The sequence below is a fragment of the Rhea pennata genome, chromosome 3, assembly GCF_028389875.1.
Source record: "Rhea pennata isolate bPtePen1 chromosome 3, bPtePen1.pri, whole genome shotgun sequence".
In the NCBI taxonomy this organism is placed as follows: Eukaryota; Metazoa; Chordata; class Aves; order Rheiformes; family Rheidae; genus Rhea; species Rhea pennata.
The window spans coordinates 78,845,730-78,865,344 of record NC_084665.1 but is presented as its reverse complement, the minus strand read 5'-3'; the positions used below and the strand labels follow the sequence as shown (position 1 = coordinate 78,865,344).

General features: G+C 36.9%; 1 protein-coding gene across 4 annotated transcripts in view; it reads left to right on the top strand.

Annotated features, from left to right (window-relative positions):
• Nucleotides 1-17,126, top strand: part of FIG4 (FIG4 phosphoinositide 5-phosphatase) — a 74,279-nt gene extending 57,153 nt beyond the window's left edge. For 2 of the 4 annotated variants that reach the window (XM_062572655.1, XM_062572652.1), the window contains exon 23: nucleotides 11,650-13,475. In XM_062572655.1, the coding sequence (XP_062428639.1) occupies nucleotides 11,650-11,827 (178 nt within the window). In that variant the 3' untranslated portion in view covers nucleotides 11,828-13,475. Of the gene's footprint in view, nucleotides 1-11,649; nucleotides 13,476-16,922 lie in introns of those variants that run through there. The other 2 variants (XM_062572654.1, XM_062572653.1) reach the window with 2 other exon arrangements.
• The last annotated feature ends 2,489 nt before the right edge of the window (nucleotides 17,127-19,615 follow it).

The following is a 19,615-nucleotide window of genomic DNA, read 5'->3' as shown; positions in this document are numbered from 1 at the left end:
GGATAATGGTTCTATGCATTTGTCAGTGATGCTTTTGAGCTGGTGAGGCATTTTTTTTCCCTAAACACTGTATTTGTCACAATACACAATTTTTTTTGTCTATTCTTCATGAACTGCTCCAAAGAGGTAAATATGAGATGGTAATTTGCAGGAGAAAATCAAGCTCCAGACAATTCTTGTCTATGAAACACTCCTTGGATATCCCAAAAGATTAATATGGGGGTCGTCTTCAATAAAGCCAGACAATCAGGGTAGGATGGCAGGAGGATTGCTCTCCAGGGATATCTGCCATACAGAGTAACTTAAAAATAGAGTAACTGTGAAAAATAACTCTAATCTTGAAGTTGTAATAGGTACACCAGTTAAAAATCTATACTGAAGTAGGGAATTTAAGTGTTTGTGATAATGATTTGATTATTGCTGTGCAAGAAGGGCCAGATCATTTGAATTGTTGCATTTGATCATTTGAATTTGCGATACTAATATCTAAAAAGGATCATGATATTATCCAAATATCATGGTATTATGAAAGCAGATCATTTGGATGATCAACTCCTAACTTCCTAGTTGACATATCCATATATTGTAGGCAGCTTAGTTTCAGCAGAACTAGTTTTTCTGCTTTTAGCTCTGAGTACAGGGTCTCTTACACAACAGCGGAGCCATTCCTTAGAACCTCAGGCCATCCCTGCAATCCAGTGATTTACAGAAGACTCAGCTTATTGCCAGAACTGCCTCTAGGCTCTCCCCTCTGTGCTGAAGAAGTGGGGATACTATGAAGGTGATGCTCTCACAAGCAGGGTTCAAGATTTGAGGGTGTCTCAGTGGGCCTCAGGGAGCAGGATAACGCAAAATAGATTTAGTATTGTGGTATACTCAATGCTACCCAGATACTCAATGCTACCCAGTATCAGTGCTTCGTTAGTTGGTAGTATGGATGTTTAAAATGATGATGATACCACTGCACGTTGTTCAACGTTAATAAACATGTGCTTTGTAGATGAATATGCCTGTAGTTTTATAATTAAATTTGTCTGATGGGTATTAACATATTAAGTTGGTAAACTGTAAAATTACGTTTTTATACATGAAGGAACAACTCTGCATAATTTCTTATCTTGAAGAGAAGTCATTATTAAGAACTGATTTTATAATAATAGGAACACTTCTGCTATTAACAAAGATAGTTCCTTTTGTGTAATTGCAAAATCTCCTAGCATGTTTTTGACAGTGTCAGAGGTAGGAGTCATTCCTTCCCCCCCCCCCTTAACATAGAGTGAAATATTCTCCATGTCATGCTGTTCATAATGAACATATTAAAGAGAGTCTGTATGTCCTGTTTTGGTGGCTTTTGGGCAGAGTCAAAACATTCTTCTTTCTCCTTTCCCATGTATAATTTCATGTGTTTCTGAACAGCTGAAGTGTAAAAGTCACAGAGCACACAAATCTGTGCCTTTTGTCACTCCTGCGGTTGAAATCGTGCAGATTGTCTTTCTCTGCCAGTCCTAACAAACGTGTTCTTCTGTGTACATCTTGGAGGAAGCAGTGTTTTGTAGTTAGTAGTTTTTTGCCAGTAGTCTTTAAAGTATACCTTTATACAGCTTAAAATTTTTATCCATCTTTTGTTCTGCAGTTTTTAAAAAGCTTTTTAATACTGTTTGGACAGTGACAGACTGTTCTTTTGAGAAAAGTCATAAACGTAGCCATTCTTTAAAGGCATGTTGTTCACTTCTGGAACAAAGAAACTTCCTTTCTTTGTACTGATGCTTGAATTACTGCTTTGAATCAAGAATTTCCTTGGAGAATACTAACCTTTTAAGAGAGAAAATGGCAAAAGCATATTAAACTCAAGATTAGCTTGAGAGAGAGAGGGGGGTTTCAGTTACTGCAGCAGAGATGCATCTCACATATTGTTGGACTATAGATTTTCTTGTTTCTTTAGAATTACCATGGGAAATTGAAGAATTATGGTAACTTGCATTATTTTGATGTTAGCTGTGTTTTAAAGGAACTGTATTTTAAAAAAATCTAGCAAGTTTCATTCTACAACAGAGTTCCTTTTGGATACAAGTGCAATTAAAAACCTGTCCTTTTCATAGCAGAATCTGATATCAACAGTGAGATAGAATTTAGCTTTACATAAAATTCTTATGCACAGTTAATTTTATAATCCAAGTCAATTCCATTGTTATCAAGTAAATCTTTTTTTTTTTTTATGTTCTTTTCAGATCTTAAAAACTCAGGCCGTTCAGCCATGTGACCATTTTTATCAATTACATAAAGCCAATACAAAAAGAAATATTTCTTATTTTAACATCTCACTCAAGGCATCTGTTTTATGTGAATACTGCTAGAGTAGCTAGTATAGATACTGTTACAGGGCCAGTCAGTGCTCATGCGAACACCCTCTGAGCATATTTATGAACTAGAATACTGTTCCACCATGTATTGTAGAAATTCTAAAGAAAGAATATCCTGTTCTTAAGCTTAAAAAGTTAAGTATAGATTAGAAGGAGGAAAAGGAACACTTGAACAGTGTGCAGTGAAACAACAGTCTCATCTGAAAAGCAGTGGAGAATGTGGAAGCGTATTGGAGATGCTTTTTTCGTTCATATAGATTCCATAAAAGGAGGAAAAAGAAAGATAGCATTTTAGTTTAAATAGAACTGTACTACCTTTAGTGCGATTTATTACCATGCATTAGGGACTGTTGATTACTCTAGTGTAATTATTGTTGGCTGACATGATGCACCTATATTTTTTTTCCTAGTACTTGCTGCAGTGTGCTATAAATAATAACGTTGAAAAATATACTTTCAGTCGCTTTCCAACCATACTACTTCTATTAATGCAGCAGTGGTAGAAATGTGACTTTCTGAACAGGGAATGGAATGTTTTGGTTCACCGTAACATTTCTGGAAAAGAATGTAGAACTGCTTTAATGCTCTTGTGATAGAGAGTAGCTGGTTTTATACATTGTGGTACATGTTGTTCTTCAGCGCCTTTGCACTTTGTTACCTATGCAAAACGGCAAGGATAGTTGTGCACTAGCTTTAACTCATCTATCTGTATGTATGCCTACCATCCTCTTCAGTTGTGAAGGGACTGATGAAGCTCAAGCAGGAGGGCGCTTCAGTGATACTTGCAGCATCATCCAGGCCTATCTTGTCCTGAGTCTCTTCCTCAAAATTAAGATCTTCTCAAGTCTTTGAAAAACTTATCCTGCATTCAGATATGTATTATATAGTCTATGTTGTCAAAGTTCCCTTGATGTTAGATGTGTAATTTTTTTAAAAAATGAAAACTACCTGGATTTTGCTTGTCACCCAAGTATTATTGAGCAGACATCACTAAAACTGAAAAGCAGCTAACTGCATATAAGTCCTATATGGATTTTTTTTCTATGTTTGTTTCTGTGTATATACATATCAGATATATTATTTTCTCACCAAGATACAGGAAATGAAGAAAATTTCAGTGAGCAATGAAACACCCTATATTTTACATTTCTGTTAATTTATGAAATGTTTTACTTGAGCACTTCAAATCTGATACTGCCAGTTCAAAACTTAACACTTCCTTTACAGAAGTAAAAATAGAGCAGTGGATTTTGTAATACAGTTAAGTGTTTTACAACCCTAATTACTTCTGAAAGCTTTTGCCTCAGTTTAGTGCAGTCCTTTGGTTCATTCAATAGTTCTGTATGAATTTGTTAGTATCAGGTCTGTTTTTTGCAGGATTAGATAAAAGTTCGCTTTGGTGAGTAAACATGATGTTATCACTTCTTTATAATTGCACTAAAGAGGAGGTTATTATTCAACTTGTCATTTTCCTGTGTATTCAAGTCCTAGGAGTTATTAAGGTGGGGAGGGGAGTTCTTATGTTAAAAGGCAGAATGAATAAATGAATAAAGCATCAGTAGAATGATATGTATGTTTAGTTATTACAACAAATCTGTGCTAAGTACCTACATGGTCTCTTGACACTGCCGTGGAACCAACAAATGGAAGAGTATTCATAAACAGCTGATAAGTGATTTTGGAAACTACAAGTTGTCTTGGAGTCTCAAGCATGCTGATAATTTTGCAATACTTCTTTTGCATGCTCTCAGCCTCAAATATGCACTCCAATATCTTGCTTGCTGACAGAAAAAACATTCTTAGTTTCATAAATTTCAATAAAAAACTTTCACAAAATAAAAAGCTGTTACCAATATTCATGAAAGATGTAGGTGAAAAAACTGTTTATATTCTGTCATCTGTTCATACTAAGCTCAAATCACAAAGATGTCTTTCAAGAACCTTCTTAATAAAAATCCCTTTGTCAGAACAGCACCTGGTCTTGGGGAAGATTTTTGTCCTTAGTCACCCCTTTGAAGTCCCCCCAGAGGAGTGGCAGAGTCTGTTTTTTATCCACAACTCACAATTCTATTTTTTCCTTTTCCAGGAAAAAGGATAGCTATGCTTCTTAATTAAAATTAGCATTGCTTCAGTTCTTTGGAGATGTGAATATCTTTGTTAAATTAGGAATCATCTCTGTAACTTCCTTTCTTAATTAAAAACTCTTTGCCTCTATGAAGGGTGAAATTCTTTCTTGTTTGTTTGTTTGTATTCACTTTACTTCAAAATGTCTTTGCACCGGATCTCATGTTCAATAACAGCTTAAGAATATTAATATTGAGAAACATATTTATCTAAGCCTCTGGATACCTCTATATAAAATAAATATATGTAGCTTACTACTAGTTTTTGACTGAGACTAGAGATGAGGGAACCGCTTTGGGATAACCAAGCCAACATTTTTCTTATAAATGTATTATGACAACTGTAATTGCCATCCAGTTTCCTTTGACTCACATATATCTACTAAACTGACTGTTACTGAGAGTAACTTAATTTTTTATTCTGGAGAAGGAATTTTTAAGCCCTTGCTTTTAAAATTGGCGCTTTTCCTGGAAGCACTGGTTACTTCATGTTGGCCAAAAAAAGACAAAAGTGTATCAGGAATTAAGAGCAATTTAAAAAGTGTAATTTTGTGAGTTGGGGCTTTGTGTTCATTTTTAGTCACACGTCTCAAAAATAATACTGCTAGGAAAGGTCTGGAGAAAAGCAGTAGTATGATCCGAGTTGTAGGACTCTTCAGAAAAGAGCTGACTTGGGAGTGAATGAAATAAGTAGATGTGATGATTTGTAAAAATGCTATTTAATGAAGTTTGACAGATGAAATGGTTTGATCTTATGGTTAAGTCACTGTATGTGGATGGTGGGAGAAGCTGACAAGACAACTGAGCCAGTTCTAACAGCTGGTTGCCACCAAAAGGGGGAGGCCCTGCTCTTTCTCTGCTTCCTTCTCAGGTATTTATCCATTTATTTGTGCAAGCTTTGTCTCATTATACTGCTCCATAAGTCAGTTCAGCTCGTCACTCTTTCACTAACTAGTTCAGCAAAAGGAGCAGATAATTTTCTGCTAAATTGGTGAGATGAGTTAGACTAGTGAAGGTCCCAGTTAGCCTCGTAACCAGTGTAGAAGAGGCAAAGGCAGCAGCACTTCCTGGTGTGGGTGGTAGTAATCTCTTACAACAACTCAGCTGTCTGGTATAACTTCTTATGACAAATCTGGGAGAGGACCATGAGCCTTTCAGGGATCTTAAGTAAATTGTTTAAACTCCCTGTGATTCAGATCCAATTTAAATGAAGGAATAATTATTCTCTACCAATTCATCTGTGCTGTCAATATTGAGCTCTGAGCTCTCTTCTTTAGAGAGCTCATGCACCTAGCATTTGTGGTAGAGCTGTCAGCTGAGATTGCGAATGTTATTTTAATAACAAAACTGTTAGCATTTATCTGCCTTGTACTGATTGTTTAGATTTACAAGAGAGACATGGAGCTACTGGAGAGAGTCCATCGTAGAGCTACAAAGACGATCAGAGGGCTGGAGCACCTGCCCTATGAGGAACGGCTGCGAGAGCTGGGCCTCTTCAGCCTGGGGAAGAGAAGACTGAGGGGGGATCTGATCAATGTGTACAAGCACCTGAAGGGAGGGTGTCAAGGGGACGGGGACAAACTCTTTTCAGTTGTCCCGTGTGACAGGACAAGAGGCAATGGGCAGAAATTGAAGCACAGGAAGTTCTGCCTGAGCGTGAGGGGGAATTTCTTCCCTGTGAGAGTGACGGAGCACTGGCACAGGTTGTCCAGAGAGGTTGTGGAGTCTCCTTCTCTGGAGATCTTCAAGGCCCGCCTGGATGCAACCCTGTGTAACATGCTCTAGATGACCCTGCTGAGCAGGGAGGTTGAACTAGATGATCTCCAGAGGTCCCTTCCAACCTTACTGATTGTATGATTCTGTGATCATCATTTTCATTTATTCATGTCCATTTCAGATTTTAAAAAAGAAGAAATATTGAGTATCACATTTAAATACTTGAATGCTCACATTTGAAATCTGGGTCCTCCATATTTCCTCCATATCCATACTGACTTCTGAATAATAATTGACAATAAAAAATAACAAATCTCTGTTAAATCTGACATTAAATCTAGTTATTTTGCATTCTGTATTAAAGATTGATTGTTTGAGGGATTTTTGTAGTTTTCAGTCTCTAGCAAAACCAGGAAGGTTTTACCATCTTAGCTTCTTGGCTTCTTGGCTTTTTAATGATGAGAATGTTAGATGAAAATTCCTAAGACCCTTCTTGAAACCATCCCTGTTGTCTCTGTGAGACAAATAATTGACATTCATCACCCATTTGTTTGCAGTCTCTGAATATGAGTGTTCAGGTTATTTTCACATAAACTTAGTTTAGGTGAACTGTCTTAGTCAAGAAATCCTGTATGAAGAATCCTACATGAATGTAAGCTCTTCCTTTGTAAAAAGAAACAGAATAGTCTCCTCTCCTTTTTTAGAGTTCTTTTTCATTTTGTTTTGTTTTTCTTGTCTTACTCCGAAGTTCAAAGCCTTTGCGTTCGATCATTAAGTTTGGAATGGCCTGTGGCCAGCATAAATCATCCCTGTTTAGAAGGTTATCTTTCCTCAGAAATCCACTTTTTGTATCAGATGTTCTGGCCTGTTGTCAAGTTCCTTCTCTCCACAGTGTAGAGAAACTGCTTCTAATTTGGATTGTATAATCTTCATTTAGATATGTAGTCTCTTCTTTCTCTAAATTGTGAAATTGTATACGCCGTTGGAGTTTCAAGCGACTGTTCTAAGACCTGGATGCTGGCCAGGTTTTGCTGCTGATCCGTTCTGCAAGAAACAAGTTGCAATAGTATATATTATTTGACAGAAAATTTCCTGTTTTTCAGTCCTCTCCACTCCCATTGAACGTGACAGCAACTCTGTATGTAAGAATTAGTGTCTAAGTAAGGAAAATTCTCTTAAAGGCTTTTTCAAGAGCAGAACAAGCAATTTAAGGGGATACCATTTGTGAAGGAAAATAAATAAATGTAATTTTGTTAGAGTTTTGTAGGACAAATATTTCCTCAGGATTCAAACAAGGATTCAAACAAGACATTTTGTCTGCCTTTTGAGCTATCCTTTGGAGATTTGAGACTTAATGTTGAAACAACTGTGGTGGCTTTCTGGTGATGGCAGTACTTCTCAGAGCTAAACACATCACCATGCACTTTCTCCTTCGAAGTATGGATTATATTTGTTGTAACTGAAGATTATAACTGTATCTTCTTTTCTGGTAGAGACTACGTCTTTCCTGGTTAAACCATGACACCATCAAGCCTCTTCACAAGTGGGATGAAAACAACTGAATTTTGCATGGCAAGGGTGCTGTTCTTCAGAACATGATGTTTGCATTCTTGTCAATGTAGTTTTCATTTAGAGGTTGTAGAGCAACAGATATCCCTGCGATAGAGAGATGTAATAGCAAAGTCAAATAACATGCGATTCTTCAGGATGCTGTTCTAAGATATTAATGTTATTCAATATAGTAGATTTTTACATAAATAGTGTTAGAGAAATGACTTAAAATGACTGGATAATACAAGCACTGTACAAATATTTAGTGCTTAGTACTGAGTTATTAATCAAAATTGGTATGCATGAACATGTTGTTCTTTCAATATATTTTTAGCATATTGAAGCAAGTAGGTTGAAAATTGAGATTTAGTTACTAAATGCTTGAAACAAAATACACTGTGCCATCCAGTTTCCAGCCTGTTTAAGAGAGATGACTGTTGGCTCATTAGCACTTGGGAAATGTCATGTCTTTAGAAACAAATCAATAAGTAGGTAAGACATCAAATTAGTGCAGCGGTTTTGTTTTCCTTTTTTATTATTATTAAATAATTGTTCACTTGTTAGTGGACTAAACAGGCCACTTTGAGTAAGTGACTGCTTTTGGTGTTAGTGACATTGGGTGCATTAGTTCAGTGTGCTAGTGTCAAATACCACTGCTATCATTTCTACTTGAATGTTTTAAACCAGGTAAGTATGTGCAGGAATTGTGGGTGCTTTGAAAAGTAGTCTACTTTTTAGGCATCCAGATACAAATTTAGATGACTGATTTTTGGTATCAGGTCTGAAGAACTGATACCAAAGTATAAAACTTAATGTTTTATAATGAACTAGAAAAACGTGATAATGATAGTGAGAAACTATCTCTATTGGAGGTTTTTGTTTGTTTGTTTGTTTTTTTCTTTTTAAGAAGTTGGTATCTGAAGTTAGGACTGACTTTTTCCCAAGAACAGAAATTCAAGTTTCTAAATGCTTTTGTTATTTTCTGCTAAGGGCTCCTAACTACTTTCTTATTTTTTTTAAAAAGGATAGACAGTTCAAACTTTTACACCGTAACTATGCTGAGAGTGTAAAGCTGGTATGAGAGCAGAAGACTGCTCTCTGGCTCAGCTCGCTGGCTGGTATTTTCTTTGCCCTTTGCATAATAGCAAGGAGATGCAAGAAATTGGGCCACCATTCCCTACTTTTCCCTTTAAAACACGTAACTTCCTGAAAAGCATCCGGACACTGAATCATGGCTATGATTTCTGTGAGATATTGCAATGATGCTAATACAGATGAATCTTTATTGTATTTGCGCTGATCGGTATCTGCTTTGGGGAATAATGAACTTTGACAGGAAGTTGCTGCTGTAATTTCTTAGTTGAAAAGTTTTGAGTCCAAAAACATATGTGTGCACCAATACAATATTTAACAATACTATTCTGACCTTTTTTCAGCCTCTGGCTACTATCTTCATATGCTATTAAATAGTGTTAAGTATTTGGAAAATCTATCTTCAGTAACTAAATAGATGGTGAATGGAAAAAGTAGTAAAAAAAAATATCAGGGTATTAAATGCAAATTTTGTCATTGCATTATTGAAAAGGTTGGAGTAGACCTAGGAAAACTACATAAAAGGGTGACAAGGTTGATCAGAAAATAACAAGCATATGAGGAGAGACTAAAAATACATTTGGGTGTAGGTTAGAGACGGGGAGAAGGCAAACGGAGATGACTATTTGCCATTTCTCCCATTCTAAGAATTATGAGCAACCAAGGCCTATAATAACAAATGAAAGGACTGTCACATGAAACGCAGTTAAGCTGTGGAACTTATTCCCTCAGAGGGTCAGAGTTACTACAAAAATCGATTGGTATCTATGGAAATCACTTTTCACGAAATAGTAGTCCAGTTTCAAATTTTGCCTCAGGTAGTCCCTGAGTCCTGTGTGCTGAAATATAGGAGGATATAGCAGAGAAGGGGTTGTTCAGTACATGCTCTGTTCTAATAATCTTTCCCCAAACACGGCTTCTAGTCACTCTCTGAAATAGGATAGTGGGACATTTTAATTCAGCCTAGAAGAAAGTTCTCATGTAGAAAAGTGTTTAGTGTATGTGGTGGTAGGAAAGTGAGTCTCCAGACTTGAAATCTGTTAAATTGAATGCTTGGGGGGGCTTTGTTTGTATAGAGCTTTTTATTAAGCAACAGTATTTTAATAGATATCTAGAAAGTAAATCAGCTTTTTCAGCTGAAATATGAACTAAAAATATATGAAGCTGATGATTTAGACAATTCTTTAAAACATATGTCTTTTTTTTCATAATCAAGAAATACCTTTCTCCTATTTTTGTAGTAGGATTTCATCTACTGTTCTAGATAACTCATAGCTCTATCAGAGCTTGGAGTTCATTTCAGACTTTGATTTTTCTATAAATCAAGTAGTATTTGCAGAAGGAAAACTTAATGTATTGGTTATCTTTAGATGGCAATGCTTTAAACACTGAATGTCCTGTTGCAGAATCCAAACAAATCTGCTATTGCATAGTTAAAATATCTGCACTATTCAACTCAAAGTATTTTGTGAATTAATTACTAAAGTATTGCTGGGAAATGTACATAGTGTATTTATGGATCCTGCTTTCCTAACAGCTAAGGTGCTTTAAAATGAAAGTGATTTACTGCACAGATACTTTTAGTGATTATTCATTTATTATATATTGAGTATGAATAGTTTTGTTGCTACCTTTCAGTCAATTGTTGAGAACACATTACTGCTGAAGAGTTTGTTTTAGAACCGTAGAGTAATATAAATTGGACGGGATCCCTGGAGGGCCTCTGATCTGTCCTTCTGTCTATTCAGAATGTCCCATGGGGTATTTTGCAGTCCCTTTTGCGACTTGTCTTGTCACTGTGCACCTCCAGGAAGAGCCTTCCCATTAGGCAGCTGTAGGCAGCAGTAAGACTACCCTGAGCTTCTCCTCTCCGGCCTGGACAAACTCAGCTCAGCCTCTCTGCGTCTCTCGTGCTCCAGCACTCTGATCATCCTGAGCCACTGCTCTCATTCACGTATGTTGCTGTCTGGCTTGTTCTGAGGAGCCTACGCATGGGCACGGTTCTCCAGCTGTGGTTTCTCAAGCCCTAAATAAAGGGAAACGATCGCTTCCCTTGCCCTGCTGACTGTGGTCTTGCCCAGTATGCAGTTTTCAGCAGTTAAAGGGACAAATTCTACCTTATAAGCAAGTTTGATTTGCAGTAGTACTTAAAAAAAAAAAAAAAAAAGGTCTGATATAGTCAAGTTCTATGTAAACTTTCAAACTATTTTTATTTCTCATAAGACAAGAGTAGTAGTCAAAGATAGATGTTCATTGTACTAAGCTATTTAACAAATATTTTTATAAAATATCAGCTGTGCTGGGGACAAAGTGTTATTGCTGGTAATAATAGTTGTCATTTTCCTAGTAGTTAGTATCTTATCTGATAAATCCTTTCTGTGTATGGGTTCAGAGTATAATCACTTGTTCATTATAATTGCTACTGACTACATGGATAATTCAATTAAGGCTTCTGGTTATCTGCTATAATGTATGGCACAGATTAGTTTCAGCTTAGGTGCTTACTGACTGTTGCAGATCTGAGAATGAAGAAAATGAGGACAGAGTAAGGAAAGTGCGGAAAGTAGTCTGTAATGTGATTAGTGGCATCTTACCTAACTACCCTACTTGGAAAGCTGAGTCTTACCAGGTCAGCAGTCATGATAATAATCTAGGTAAATGAATTATCGAGTGGCAAGTTACCTTTTCATTGGTTCTCATATATCTTTAAAGGAAAAAAGAAACCTCTTCTTTCCCTCTTGAAAATTTTTACCTAATGATCCAAATATTCAATGTTTTTGTTCTGTTTTCTTTTTTTTGTTTTCCAGAGTACCCATCTCATCCTTTTCCCAAGACAACATTTATGAAGTCCAGCCTCCAAGAGTTGATAGGAAATCGGTTGAGATATTTCATGCTCACATTCAGGCTGGAAGAGGCAACATGCAACCACTGGGAAAAGATGACTTCCTTATGTACAGAGAGTACATTAGAAACAGATACATGTAAATTCCAGCTGGATTGTTCTGCCAAGTGTAATGTACTGGTAGGTTATAAAAATAACTTTAGAAAGGAAATCTAATTTTGTTATTTTGAGATAATAAATCTATTTTCTACCATTTCTTATTTATTATACTTTAAACATATATTTACATTATTATGCTTTACAGGAAAAAGTGTGTCTTAAGAGACTAAGTGAATAATCAGAGCAGCTACCATCACTGGAAAATATGCAGCAACTTAAGGCAAAAGAAATAGAGTGGTTAGGTTTTAATTTCTTATATTGTTTTGTTTGCTAGTTAAGTTGAAATGATGTACATATAAGAATCAGAAGAGAAAACTTTTCTTCTTCTTTATTCCATAGCACCAAACAGTCTTTTTTACAACAGAATATTTTTGGATATTTCTTGAGAATATTTAGCAAAATGAGGCCATGTAATTTTTTAAGCAAAAGTGAAAAATGTGTAGCTGATATCAAGATCAAAATTTACATCTAGATTAACAAACTTAATAACTCTATTTTGCGTCAAAACTCATCTCACTGGTGGTAGTAACACAGCATCTGTGCTACACAGGGTGACAGTCGCTTATGATTAACTACCGTGGGCTTCTTTGGAGGGCTCTGATGTGAACCACTTCCCAGCTGTGCCTACGGTGAGGGAACGCGCTCTGCTTTACTGGGCTTGGAGTCTTAGGTGGCGGGTGCCAGAGCATCTTGTCCTTTTGCTGTGTGATAAGCACTGCTCTTTTTGCAGCTGACTCTTTCCATCCCTGTATTTATGGTCCTATGAGGTGCTTTAGGTTCAAGCCTACAACCTCCCAAGAAATGAGTATCAGTAAGGCAGGTACCGAGACTGAATCAGCTGGAGTGGCAGTGCAAGAGGAAGCAGTACTTGGGAATAGGTAAGACTGAACATGATGTCCAGTGCTGGGTGAGAAGTGGAGAGGCCACAGAAACCTGAAGTCAGCAGTTTAATCTGGGTTTGTGATTAAAATATTTCTCAAATTAAAAAAAAGAAAAACCCTATTAGTTGCAGTTAGAAGCTGCACCTTTTAACTGGATTTTAGCCCTTTGCATTGAAGAATGGTGACAGTATCATCAGCATTCTTGACAATTTATGTTATTCTGCAAGCTTGAACAGACTATTTCAAGATTTTCTGGAATAACTCTGAATAACTGCTTTAGGGATCTTTCAGTCAACTGTGTGTAATGGGTAGGGAGAGCATGTCCCGGTTCATAGAAAATCAACTTGCAGGCAGCAGCTCCATGTACTTGGCTGCGTGGTGCAAACATAATCTGAACTTATGTAGTAAAAGTGGCACTTCTGTTAATCAGTAATTCAATAAAAGAAAATATGCAGCAGATAAAAGAGAGAAGACATAAGGTGCTTATGCAACATGTGTGTTACAGGAAATAAGCGATTGTATGTAGTCAGTGAAAGAACATTGTACTTCAAGCTACTAAAAATGTTGGTGCCCATTCTCTTTTATTAATTGATTAATACTGTTTTGAGAGAAATGAATGTAATTTAGAAGACCCAAGAATGAAATGTTATTTTACATAATACTTAATTGCAACTATGACATTTTTTTCCTCTGGAAAATACCTGGGCTGAACTCTTCTGACCAATGTAAAAAATATTTTGAATAAATAAATGCTTGCTTTGGAAAAAATTGCAGCTGAAGTCTTTATTCCGATGAAGTGAATGCATGCTTTTCTTATTGCACTTAAATTATTTCAGATAATGTTTTGTAGATTATATCATTCCTCATATTCTTGTTGCTCTTAGATGCTGGTATCTCATAAAAGTTGCCCTTCAAAGTATACCACTTAACCATAAATTAGGCAAAATATGATAATCCATTTTCTATTCCAGCAGGTAATGCTGTTGCAAAATATAGGAATTGCAATAATTGTACAGTTCTCGGACAACTTATGATCGGGCTTTAGCTATTCAAACAAAAAACTTTAAGCAAAAAAGAATTAAAGCATTTTTTGGTTTTTACAGTTTTAAAAGATGAATACTATCTGCAGTTCATTATCTTTATTTAATTAAAGACTCTGAATGTGTGCCCTGGCAGTGTCCCCTTGAATCTTTTAGTACGTATAACTGTTTCATGTTTCTCCTTCCAGTTAGAAAGAATAAAAATACTAGCTGTTTATAAGGGGTTAAGTCATGCTCGTTACTTCATATAAGATGCTTGAGTATTACTTTTCAGATGATAGCTTATGTGATCTCCCATCACTGCGTTGCAGCGGTTCGGAGTACTTCAGAGTACAAATGTCAACTATTTACTAGGCTTGCTTAAAAAAAAAAAAAAAAGAAAAGAAAAAAAAAAACTCCCAGTTTAACGCTGTCTAAATGACATACAGATTTTCAGCAGTCTTGATAGACCTTCTTCCTAATGTGTGTAAAGGGCTGATTTATAAGAAAACCTGTTCGGCACCCAGATACCAAGTTCAGTTATAGGAAGGAATCCAGAGCTGCCAGCTCCTGACCTACCTACCTTACTCTGCTCACGCTAAGCACAGAGTATGTGACCGAACCTTAGTTCAATCCCCAGCTGTGTTACAAGCTCTGCATAGATGCACATATTTCCTTTCCAGAATTTGAGAAAATGTGTGCAGCGTAAGTATAAGCACAAAGAGGCTGTATTGGCTCTCATGACTCATATAGTGCTCTTTTTACTCTAAATACTAATGTACTAATACTAACCTGTTCTAAAGTTTAACGGTATGGACAAATAAAATTTCTTTCTGAGAAAAAATGTTTTTCTCCTCCAAACATATTTATTTTTTTTCAGGGAGTTTGAAGGCTATGTTGAAATAAAATACCAAAATACACACCTGGAGGTGATGATTTGGGGTGCTCTTCTGGGTTGATTTATGCTTTATTTCTGGGTGGATATCATGCTGCATTTGCTTTCAAGATGAATGTGATCTTGTGCAAGTTTTAGTAGTGCTTAGGGATGACGTATCACATTTGTTTCAAATTAATTGTCTTGCTATGAGAAAGAAAAATCTATCTTATCCTATTTACCCTAAGTGCTCAGGGAACATGATAGAATTTATTTTCAAATTCTCATCTGCAAAGAGCTTTGTGAAATGTAGAACTTCTGTTATACTACTCTCACCTTATTACCGTATTCAAATCTCATGTTAGATAGAACTACTAATTTTCACATGTGCAGTTTAATAAAGAAAATACAGAAGCTAACTTTTGGAGACTCAACTATTAGTCCAAATAGAAATCCATTTTTTTAACTTCAATTTTTATTATTCCTATTAGTTCCCTGGATAGAATGAAAAAATCTGATATTTTTTCTTATACTTGGAAAGCTCCTCAGGAGATTTTGAAGGATCCTGAGAGAACCTGAAAATGCTAGTGATCTCTAGTTTAATTTTATTCATGTAAAGAACCAGAAAATAACTTGAATTATCCTGAGGGGATTATTAGTAATTTTCTTTATTTTGCAGTTTGAGACACTATGAAAACACAGCCTAAAGGGAAAACTGTTAATAATAAAGATTAGAGACAATCTTGATCCTGCACTTTCTAGAAATGATGAGTTTAATGTGAGTGAAAACTAACAACTATTGTCAGAACATTGAATATGCCATAGAATAATACAAAGATTTCAAGAAAAAAGCTTTTTGTCTTGTATCTAAGTTTCTTAGAAGCAACATTGGTAATATGTAATCATCTTGATTCAGTAATGCAAGTATTTCGGTGAAAGAAGGAATCTAACAATACATTTGTATTTAGATGTTATATGCATTGTTAGATGCATTTTGCATGTGTAAACATATAATAATATTAATACTGCCCATTTCGTGCATTCATATGCGTCAGCTATATATCCAGAATCCAAAACTATGCATTTAAATGGTACTTCTTTCTTCAGTTTGTTTACTTGAAGTTTGTACTCTGAAGATTGTTTAGAACTTTATTAATATTCTTAGTCTGTCTTCATTTAATTTCTGTAACTAGCAGTCCCCCACCTGATTCCTGTAGTATGTGCTGTACTAACACAGTTTTGCTTACTGGCACTGCAGGTTACTAACATGTTACTCATTTCAAATCATCTGCTACAAAATGTTGCTAGTTGCAGAAGAAAGTATTAGAAGAAGTTGGGAAGAAATGGTAAACTGAGAAATGACTCATGAGACGAGTTTTCAAATAGTACATTTTCTTTAACAACAAGATTTTTTTATTCTTTCACCATGGTCCATATTCATGATACTTCCCTATTTATTTTGAGGACAAATGCAAAACAGCATGAAGATGCAAAGAACTTAAGGGTAGCTGTGTTATGACTTTAAAAAAATTAAAATGTATGAAGCTCTTGTAAAACAGCAAATTGCTGGCAGTTGCACTTCCAAAGCTGATTGCTCTAAAAGATTACATCTTTTAGTCACATTTGCTAATAAAAAAAGAAAAAAAAAACACATCCTTTCTTAGCTTATGTCAATACAATTGTAGTATGTCTAGGGTGGAAGACATGTTCATCTCTGAAAAGGAAATTATCGTTTTTAGTTTAAGTATGAAAAATGCATTGGTAAATTTTGCCCAGCTGTAGCAATAGAATTTAGACAAGATGCTAGAATATATACCTCTCATCCTGGCAAACTGTCTTTATCTTTCCATTTTGCTGCATTATTGTTGTATCTTGCCTGATGAGATTTCTGGACTCTTTGGTAGTTGCATTTAATTTCTAAAATTACACATTTTCTGAAATTGCAGATTGTGTTTATGCCAAGTGGTCTAGATCCTTCATTTAAGGAATCTAATCAATTTCTGAATTAATGGATTGTGGCTTCTTCTAAATTTTTCTTTGAGTAAAATAAAAATAGTTAAATGTCTTTTTTATATTTTTCTCTAAAAAGAAGATTTTGAAATTTGAAAATGTATTATTTTTACTGATGTTCTAGTAGTTCCCAATATGCACAAGGTTGGGATAATTGATAATCACAGAATGGGTAAGGTTGGAAGGGGCGTCTGGAGATCATCCAGTCCAACCTCCCTGCTCCAGCAGGGTCACCTAGAGCGTGTCAGACAGCTCTGGCGTAACCCTTACGGTAACTCTTTGTTTTGCCCTTGAGTTTTTCAGATTTGGGGGCCGGACCCTGAGAAGGTTTTGCTGGCTTTCACGAGCTTCGGCCACAACAGTGCTAGTAGAAACTCTAACGCCTGTGACTTGTAAAACACAACTGTTTGGCAGTAAGATGAAATACCAGCTCCACTCTGAACATCATTTCATTCTCCGTATGTACTCCGGAAATAATTACACGCAGAAGCACAGTTCATTGAAGGTAAAACAGTGCATACGCTGTGCTTGAATAGCTGCACGAGTACTGAATTATGTATAAAGTTTGTTCCATTTGCTGGCGTAGCTGCTCTGAATCTGAGTTATCACCTGGAGACTGGTATGGAAAAGGTACAATGTGCTTGGCTCCCAAATGCCTCTGTCTATCTTCTGTATATTAAAAAAATAATAATAATTAAAGTTGTCATTTTTGGTGTTGGTTGAAAAATGACAGGGAGCTAGTACAATATGTTACAAATTATTCAGGAAAAAAATCATACATTAAAATTCCGATTCTTGCAAATACTGATATTCATCAGTTACCTACTAGGAGTTTTAAATCTATGTGATACAAGGAAAACAGTTACAGCTGTGAATCTGTCTGCTGAAATCAAATAAAAGTCTTGACTGAGAAAAGACATGAGAAACAATGTTTAGCATTATTAATTTTTATGGAGGAGCAGCGCAAGGAAAGCGCATTTCTTTTGTATTCTGTGTCAGTTCCGATACTTCTTTTTTAATAAGTGTTCCCTTCTTATTATTCTGTTTTTTCTTTTAATTTCTTATTTTGATTTCCCTGCCCTTTTCTCTACCACCTGTAGTTCAAGTTGCAGTTTTCCCACTATAATCCATCTCCTCCTTTCAGAGCTTTTATTCCTTGAAGTAAAACTCCCGAAATTTTATCATTTTATTGAAAAGCCTTAATGTTTTCTTCATCAATCCATATCCCATATTTTTTAAATGCTGTCAGTGCCATCATCTGCCAGGTCTCATTCCCTGGGCAGTGGCAGAAACGTGCCTTGGCTCTTGTGGGTTCTCTTGGTCTTGGTAACATGTTCCTGAGAGGTGCTGTGCTTGGATCGAGGCTGTTCTTGAAAAAATTGCAGACATCATCTAAAACCTTTTCCTCTGGAGAAAGTCAAGTGCTGCCCTGATTAAGAAACTGGGAGGGCATACAAACCAGTCCCCTTCGAATACCCTTGGTCCTGCTCTACCAGCGTTCTCCATCCCACCACACAGAGGTATCCAAGGGGGGAGGAGGTTCCCCAAGAAGTCCCTGTGGAGGCAGGCTTTCCGGGCGCTCCTTCCCTAGTCTTTGCTGCTGGTTTAGAACCACTTAAGGCGGAAATGGAGACCTGTCCAGTTCTGCCCTGCTATTTTTCACCGGTACTCACAAGAAGGCGGCTCCAGCCCATCTCTTCAAGCCACTATCAGCACATGTCACATTCACTAGCAGCTCCGGGGAAGAGCTTTTGCAGCGACAAACCTGGCTCAGATCCTTCAGGAGCTCTGATTCAGTTCTGATGCCCCTTTTCCCTCCCAGTGCCCCTTCCTCAATATTAATGGTGGGATCAGACACGCTCAAGACTGGGGCCCATGTTGTCGGCTGTGGTGGGAGCGCTCAGGGTTAAAACTGATATTAATCTTGTGGCAGGGTCGTGCTCAAGGATGAGTTGTGCTGCCTCAAGGCCTTCATTTCTCCCAAGTACCACGGACAGTTCCCGTCCGCATGTCCGTCCGCCAGGCCCTTCGCACCTCGGTGAGATGCTCGGGGCAGCGATGCCGGGTAAGGATGCTCTGCGCTCGCATGCGCTCTCAACAGTGCACATCGATGTGCGTGAATAAAAGCTTGCTTAAAATCGGCATGTGATAACCTTCATCCAGCTGCTCTCAGGAAACGTGTTTTCCCTGTCTGTTTCTTAAAGCATGTATAAAACATCCCAAACATCTTGGCTGAATGGGGTTAATAGAAATCTCAGATATAATGTTTCCCCTTATTTGTGTCATCATCCTCATGGACCCTCTGTTATAACCTACTAAAAAGAGACCTGGAGGTAGTGACACGAAGACGGAGAAACATTATGTTTGAATTTCCTATTAACCTAATCAAAATACTAGCTTTTGCGTGTCTCTAGGATATAACCAAAAAAACCACCCAGCTTACAGGCAGTGTTTATTCTTCTTAACACAGGCAACACATTGCTTCAGCACTGCATCCCGAGCCATTTTTCCGTGCTGCAGAGCACGGAACTGGAACTGGAATTCAGTCACCATCCCGCACGCCCCACAGCGCAAACTCACGCCGTTCGGGTGACGCCGGTTTGGGTTCGTGCCGTGTCAGGTTCACAGAGGTGATGCTATCTTACTCCTTACTGCAAATGTTTCCTTCAACATTCAGGCACCTGAAGGTAGTTACTGATGTCATGTGTTGACCTGGTTTTACAGAAGCACTGGTTCAAATATTGTCCAAGCATACAGCCCCTTTATACCTCAAATCTTGAATAACTCAGACTGGGGCTTCTGCTGGGAGATCTTTTGGGCCTGGCAAGAGAAATCAAAATCCAAAATAAATAATAACGTAAGAAAAGGCATCTCCTCATTTTACTACTTTTGTTAATACTGCATTTACTTTGTCCTTCACTTTTCTGTTTTGCCATCTTCATTTTTGATCGTGTAAGCATCACTGCACTCCCCAAGTGAAAACTTGAG